At 42.2% G+C, this 8,103-nt stretch overlaps 1 protein-coding gene across 1 annotated transcript; it reads right to left on the bottom strand.

Moving 5' to 3' along the window:
* Window positions 1-164: 164 nt before the first annotated feature.
* Window positions 165-7,077, bottom strand: mon1a (MON1 secretory trafficking family member A). Its single transcript, XM_069161244.1, has 6 exons — window positions 6,991-7,077; window positions 6,473-6,627; window positions 3,716-4,102; window positions 2,857-3,622; window positions 2,477-2,624; window positions 165-1,233 (listed from the first exon to the last, which is right to left on the bottom strand). The coding sequence occupies exons 2-6, from the start codon at window positions 6,594-6,596 to the stop codon at window positions 1,093-1,095; spliced, it is 1,566 nt and encodes a 521-aa protein (XP_069017345.1). The 5' UTR covers window positions 6,597-6,627; window positions 6,991-7,077; the 3' UTR covers window positions 165-1,092.
* Between the last annotated feature and the right edge of the window lie 1,026 nt (window positions 7,078-8,103).

Genomic DNA, 8,103 nt, shown 5'->3' with positions numbered 1-8,103 from the left:
TTTTCATGCTGTACTTGTAATAACCTATTTTACACTGGTGTATTGGTACTTTTACTTAAAAATCTGATTCTTCCACCACTGTAAAACAGTCAATACTTCGACCATAATGCCAACTACTTGCAGTAAGCAAACGTGTTAGAATCAAGCACGACACAGATGGGACATCTGATTGCAAATCATTTATTTATTCATGTGTTTTCACTTTGCAATTGTGCGGCTGCCATAAATCGCTCTATTGGCTTTACACAATGATTGTTAGTTAAGGCATGATTAGTGGAGGCAGATGTGGCAACGCTAGATTCCTAAAGCAAAGCAGGAAAGCAGGAAATACAATCAACATTCCTGGTTAGAAGCAACCAGAAACTTTTCACTTCTCTTGTTATTAATATTTTGATCATGGCAAAAAGAAAATGAAGAGGAAGATTGATGGGCTAACATTTAGATTCTTTCACGCCAACATTAACAACACGTTAGCACAAATGACTAACAGCAGTAAACAGGTTACAGTCTTTCGCTTGGAGTGGCCTTATTTGCATAAAGAAAGTGCATAGAGGTACAATGAAAATGGTCGTTAAAGTCATCACAATGACAAAGCACAATGGGAATGTGGTTATATAACTTGTGTTATAACAAGGTAATATATTCTACAGCAGCTCTTGTGAAATTTCCAGTTTTTGTAATCTAAATTTAGACGTGATTTTTAGGAATTGAGTGAGTGGCATTAAAAAAAACAAAAACATTTTTCTTATTCTGGGAGGCAGAATAGTTTTGTTACAGTGAAACAATTATTTTTCGACTTCATCGTACATTTCCCAGTCATCGACGGTGCTGATGTTGCTTCCATCTGCTACTGGTATTCAAATTAAAAGTTATAAAAATCTCGACAGCTAAAATACTGCTTTAATTTAACTTGCACAGCCTTCTTTATCTGGGAATTAAACCAGAGCACCTCAAAAAGAAAGAAATGCACAGCTCGGACATTCATTCATGAGCATTGAGAGGACTTCATCATCCACAGCAGTTGTTACCACCAGGTACATTGGGGTTCAGGTGACTGCACTTTGTCTCAGGAGGACAGCCGGCAGCGAGGGCTCAGTATGTGAGAGGACTCAGGATGAAGAGGCGATCCTCCTCCTTCCTGATCCACTTCAGCAGTTTGGTGACAGCGGAGATAGCCAAGGCCTTGGTCGACAGCGGACTGAAGCAGAGGTAGAGCTCGAAGCCGCTCGTCACCTACAGGTGAGAAGGTGCAACAACACCAAAAGCGTAAAAAGGCTGAGTACAATAGCACTATTGTATTTTACCACCACTTTGGCTCAGTTTCAGTGTGAAAACTCAACGAGCCAGACTGATGTGCTAAATTCGTACTTTTCGAACTGTAAATGCTGCCACATGCTCAGTTCTCAGAATACAGACAGATTTGTATGCCTATTACGAAGCGCACACTAGCAATTTCTAAGTCAGAGATCCAGCCTGTGTTTTCAAGCACCATTAACCTTGTGAGTAGTATTACAATTTAACAGTTTATTGTGTTGCAATATATGTGGCAAAACAATTTCTTTTGACTGCAGTCAATATGTGGTAGTGTATCCAAATGGAAACCCAGTGTGACTTCACCCACTGGTTAGTAAACTGCTGTTTTAAAGCCTCCAGTCTGGCATTTTGGCCATCGCCGTCTTGTTTTTTTTTTTAAGCCAGAAGTTTGGAAGAGTTGGGGAGAAGCGAGGGATTGGTCTGACTAAGAACCTGAGGAGACTATGCACACCTACTTATATTGACAACGTGACTGCACCCAGGCATGTCAATTAAAACATCCACGGCACCAAACATACATCTCTCTGAAGCCTAATATCTAATTAATTATGGAATTATTTGCAGAAATAAAAAATTATGAACTTTTTCATGAGGGAAGTCAATGTTTTTTTAATAGGACTCTATTGGAGAAAGAGTTTTTTGAGAGCAGCCCCCAAGTGGCTCTCAGTGGTATTGCAATTTAAGGCACTTTCTATTAGTTGAACATTTCAGACCTGGAGGCTTCGGCTATTTTTATATTCATATAAAATGCGGTTTTATATTACACAAGCTCCACCACAGTATCTACATTAACACAATTACTGCACTTTTGATTAAAAAAACAAAAAAACATATTTTAAATACTGACTTCTGCATAATTTTTCTGGGGGGTTATTTGTATGATATTCAGAATGGAGCCTTGTAGAATTTCAATAACGGCCATTTCATTCTTAAAATATAACACTGATTAAAAGTCGGTGAAGATATATAATGTCGTAATGCTTCGATATTATGTTCTCTAATTAGAGTGGGATGTTTTCACATAATACTTACACCAAAAATCAGGTGCATATATTATTTTTTGTTTGGAATTTGGAAAAATTAAAATGTTGCTGTCAAAGAGTGAGACATTGTAAAATACAGAGACAGACTTCAAACATCTCACTCCCAACTGCAGGCTTACCCATGCCAGTAGGTTTTCAGTTTCACCGCAGCGGTAGAAGGAGCGGAGAGGCCTGGTTGGATGGTGCAAGCAGCTGTGGAGGTCTTGGTACAAGCCCATCAGCCTTTCCTGCTGTTCATCAGACTGGTACACCATCGGAAACTCTGGACTGGAGGATTTGAACAAACAAGGTTTGGCATTAATGAGAAAAAATAATGTCAGAGAAAAAAAATTGACATGTGGCATCTAGATAGCTTGAGTTCTGGAGTCCTTGTAAATTTATTCTAATTTACTTGGTTCAATGCAATAACATGAATTTGAACACTACTACAGAGTTGAAATACTTAAGTAATAGTCATCATTTAACTCCTAAAACATTTCACCATAAATGATTAGCCCACCTGGTGTACAGCCCTGAGCTCTTTGATTTGTACAGGAAGTGCCTGAGCTCTGGGATGCCGACCTGCGACACAGAGTAGCTGGGACATTTCAGCGCCTCCTTCATGGCCTGGTAGGCGCTGCGCTTACTCAACCTCTCCAGGAACCGTTGCTTGCAGTCGGACATGTTGAAAAAGTCCTCTCTGTCAGTCGAAACCAGAATGAGGCAGAGCTCGGATGCAGGCTCCAGGTATGAAATGTGAGCGTGGAAAAATCCCGCCGTGTTGAACTTTGGCAGACAGATCGGCGTCCAGCCTTCACCCTCTCGGAAGGACGAGGAGGAGCCGACCAGGTTGAAGACCAGGTGCAAGTCTATGTGGTGCAGGAACTGGTCTTTTTTTCTGACCAGAGTAACCAGGCGGTCGCCGGCCAGCAGGATAGAGAACACCAAGTTTTGGGCTTTGGCGGCCTGCAGGCTTGATGAGACAACGTCCCTGGCGGAGCTGGCCAGAGGTAGGCAGGTGACGGCACTGAGCAGCAGTCCGGGGTCTCGGTCCAGCCGGTGCAGAAGGTTGTCTGTGAGGTACTCGGAGCCGGCCAGCAATCGGCGCAGGTCGTAGTTCTGCTTGTGCTGGAAGATGTGGTTAAGCTGCGTGAGTGTGAGCAGGCTGACAATCTGGTAGTAGATGTACTGCAGCTCACGCAGCAGCTCCTTGTCTGACTGGCAGGTCCGAGACACGCCCACCAGGACCAGGGGACTCCTGGTGAGGAAAACCACTTTGCAGCCATCTGACGAAAACATGTTAACAGAGGTTATTTGTTTTGACATATCTAAAAACATCCACTTTTAACCAAATCTTACTGCCAAAAGTGTACTCTGACCTGCATGGATGGAGCGGATGATGTTCTTCCCCGCCTCTACAAAGGACACGAGGGCCATCATCACCCCCATGGTGCTCGACAGAGCCTCCTCCGTGCCGTAGCGGGTGTAGATTGGCTTTCCAGCCTCGCTCAGTACAAACACGTGTTTTCTGTGGCTTCGCCACGCCTCGCTGGACACATCTTCCTCCTTAGTCCTACTCTCTGAGGAAAAGTCATTGTTGTGTTGTTCCTCTGCGGTTTTCTCTCCAACCAGCACCTTGAGCTCCTCTGCACACTGTTCTCCGGTTTGGTCCAGTTCAGCCACCCTCAGGGCTTCTTCCTCAGGCTCAGCAGTCAGATCCTCGAAGGACTGTGCATGGACAAACATAGCACTCTTCTGGCCAGCACCTGCAGGGATAAATGATGCCAAGCGTTTGTCAGCATAAGGCATGACTGTGTCCCATAAAACAATATAGCCTTGTTAGAGACAGATTATTTAGTTGTTTTGCATTTGTAGGCAAAGACCCATTCAGGACAGTCTCACCCACTTCGTAAGAGACATTCCCGGATCGTTCCCATAGAAGAGCTGGTGGAAGCTGCTGTGCGCCGCTCTTTAATGGAGGTGAGGTGATTAACCGTACATTTGCCAAACCAACCACTTAGTCATCATCCTGAGAGAATTTCCTGTGTGCAGCAGTGTTGTTCAAAGATAAACTTCAACAAGTGACGGGAAAGTGAGATGTAAATGTAACTGGATATGTTTTTAATTTCTATTTTTTTGGTTTTCGAGAGAAACAACTTCAATGTTGAAGACTGATTGTTTTGGTAAATGCATGTCTTGTTAACCTCCCCACCTCTGCTGAAGAGTACAACTGCGTTCCAAAGCATTCTCACTGGGAGCATCCAGTACTGTCTCCAATGTTGGTGTTAAGACAGTCCCAAATGGGGCTAATACTGGCCAAAGAAAGGGTCTGAGAAAGCTAACAAATGACACTGTTTATCTGATGTCAATTTGCAAGATTTGTAAGAACTCCCTCAAAGAAATGTGTGCGACTGACTCAAAATAAGTCCCAATAACAGATGCTTGACTTGGTTTATTAATAAACATTTTCTTGGTCACAAAAAGCCAGCTGTGTTCTAATTTTGGTGACCACCTTTGAGAGCAACCACATTAAAACATCCTCTGGACACAGCTTATCTAATTTAGAGAAGATAAATAGGATGAGTCTGATAATGAGTCACCAAGATAACGCTGCAAAAATGTCCTGCTCATTTCAAATCGGGGAAAGAGCAAGTCCTGAAAATGTTACATCATTCATCCTGTTAAGTGTTGGATTTGTTCAAGCAGAATGTGATGCAACAGACGTGAGCTCGGATGCTCTTTAACTGACCTGTTACCAACAACGGAATTAGCTGGGACCAGTTGTTTGACCAAGTGTTTTTTTTGTTTTGTTTTTTTTGCGTTACACAACATTTCCAGTCTTTTGTTGTCCTTGTCCCAACTTTCTTTGTTCTTTCAATTTTTGTGAGGGCACTCATTGACATAATGCATCCTGTAGCCCTTTACCCAAACCATAACCATCACAACTTAGTGCCTAACCCAAACCTAAACCGAAATCAAATAGTCTAAACCCCAAAACCAAATCTAAACCCTCAAATTGCCCTGTAAAGTTCTGAGGACCGGCCTAAAAGTCCTCATAAAGTGTGTTTGTCCTCATATATTTGGTTTTTCACCAGGAGTGGTCCACATAAACACAGAGAGACATGCACACACACTGCTCAGTACGAGTCCTGCCCCTAACACTGCATGGTTATAACAATGTAAAATGGAGAACTTTTTACATTTAAAATAGTTCATCCACACCATCAAAACAAGTCATTCTGTTTTTTGTGTAAATGTTGCCTAGAAACTAGCAGCCAGCAGGAAGTCTTACTCGTGGCATATTTCCAATCATGGGGGAAGTTACAGAAAATGATCATTGCTTGAAGCGTGTTTTTAATTTCGTCAAACTACGTATCCTTTCAAAATTAATATTATTGCAGGCATTGGCTACTGCAAGGATGTATTAGTTGGAATTCAAAGCAGTGCATCGTTACTTATCAACGGACTGATGTTTGACTCGTCCAACTGAAGCTCCTTATTTGATTTGATTTTATTGATTTTATTCACTTTATTAATCCCCGAGGGGAAATTTCTTCACTACAGCAGGGGGGCTCTCAGGGGGGAGCTGCTGCAGCAGGCTGCCACTAGCCCGGCGCCAGGTAACCTGACCGGAGGTGCATGTTTTTGGATGTACATGTTTTTGGATGTGCATGTTTTTGGATTTTATTGTGTACTGTAAACGTTGTACTCGTATACTGTAAACATTTTTCACGTTCTGTAAGGTGATCACACGAGGGATGGACCGTAAGACAAGTTTGGCACTTGAATACAATTTCATTCATGCCTAATGTTACTTAATCCACTTATCCAAGCTTACAGACTGTCGGTCAGTCTGGATGCCTGGAGAGAACAAAGGATGGTAAAAAAAAAATCCCTTGTGACTGTGGCTACTGGCAAGGATTTATTTGTTTCTACCGCAGAAGGTTATTTTACAGTAGAAAGGACTTGAAAGTGGAGGTTCACATGCACACGTTCAGTATAACGGAAGTGTACAATCATCTGAGACAAAAACGCTGTGATCCATGTCGAACTGTGGACCACGATAGTTAGATGATAGATGATAGTTAGATGATAGTTAGATAAGTTAGATAGCTCACTGACAACCTGCTGCTCACCTGGTTCAGTCCCCTCCACCAGACCCGGTGTGGGGCTGTCCGCCCTCTCCCAGCGGAGACGGTCTACAGGGGCCAGAGGACCATTTTCCCATGATGCAGTCGCCCTGCTGGCTTCTCCGTCCATCGCGGCTAGTTATGGCGGGGGGGACACACAGCTGGCAGGACAGACAAGACAGAGCTGTAGGGACTAGGACTGAACATTAAAGCACGTGTATGTTGTTGTTATTATAACATGGCCACGAGTGTGCGAATCATTACAATGTTCAGGTCAGACTTGCTGGTGTGAAACCACGTTGGAGAATATAACATGTCCTCTGATTGTATTTACATATTTGTTTCTACTTCCCCGTTATTCTCGGAGACTCGTCAGATTTGCTGTCGCGGAACTTCAAAGGTCAATAACTTGAGCAGATGACCGACGGTATCTTAAACTAGCTGGGTCTCGTTTCACCTCCTGCAATCGCACACACACACAAAAAAAGCTCTCGTGTCTCGTTTGGTTATTTTCACATCATTACCTTTCATTTCCGCAGCTGTCTGAGTTTCATAGCTGTGACTCTGCAACTCGTTTGTCACAGTCGCTGCAGCAAGCTAACTGACGGAGACAAGTACTTCCTGTAACGTGACCTGTGGGATGCGGAAGTAGGAATTGTGGGATTTGAAGTTCTCTTCGAGAGATTTCTAGAGTCGTGAAAAAAAAAGCTGCTTTCATTCCGCAAGCAAAGGAAAAAAAAAAATTGAGAAATCCGTCTGTTATTTCGCCATTGTTCCTTACAGTATGAAATCTCTATTGTTATTAAGCTGACTGACATTGTTGTAATCTTTGATCACGGTGCATTCACGGCACCTCGGGCATCATAAAACTATTGTGCGTGTTTATTTCGATACTCAAATAGAGAACAAGTTGTATTTTAACGGAAGTAGAATAATAGACGTCAAAGAAATTACTTAAGACTTACTTGATCACTTAATCAATATCATATCGAGTCGTAGTGCAATACAATTTGCACGAGGTGCAATTGCACCATTTGTTTAGGTGTTTACATGTATATATGTTTCTTAGCTGTCTTTTATGTTTTATGTCTATTTATGTCTGTTTTTGCACGTTGAGAGAGGATTAATAACCGGACTCAAATTCATTATATGTGGAAACATAACTGGACAATTAAGCTGATTCTAATTCTGATATCTGAGCGCCAACAGAAAGCAGGAATAACAATTCACTTTGGTCTGAGGAATATCACATACATTCATCCCGAAACATATCCCCCCTTGGTAAATAATGGTAACACTGATTGTTTTGCGTTTGCATTTACTTCGCTGTGAATGTGCTTTTGTAAGATAAACCATGAAGAAAACAACAACAACAACAACAACAACAAAAAGGCAAATGAGTAATTTGTTACGTTTGTTATTAAATCATAATATTCCCAGTGAATATATCGTGGGTCTTATTCATTAGCTCTGTTTCCGCGTTTGAAAGTTCGAACCGTAATAAAATACCACGTCAGCTAATTGTAGATATGATACTTGATGAATAACTAACGTTGCAGAAGAAGAGTAGTCTGGCATTACGAGGAGCCCTGAACGCACCATAAGGGGGCGGGACTTGTGTTTGAACGGACAGCGGG

Source organism: Embiotoca jacksoni, unplaced genomic scaffold, assembly GCF_022577435.1.
Source record: "Embiotoca jacksoni isolate LCO1_2020_lvr unplaced genomic scaffold, fEmbJac1.0.p SCAF_1, whole genome shotgun sequence".
Taxonomy (NCBI): domain Eukaryota; kingdom Metazoa; phylum Chordata; class Actinopteri; family Embiotocidae; genus Embiotoca; species Embiotoca jacksoni.
Note: the sequence above shows the minus strand (reverse complement) of the source record. Positions and strands in the feature narration are given on the sequence as shown.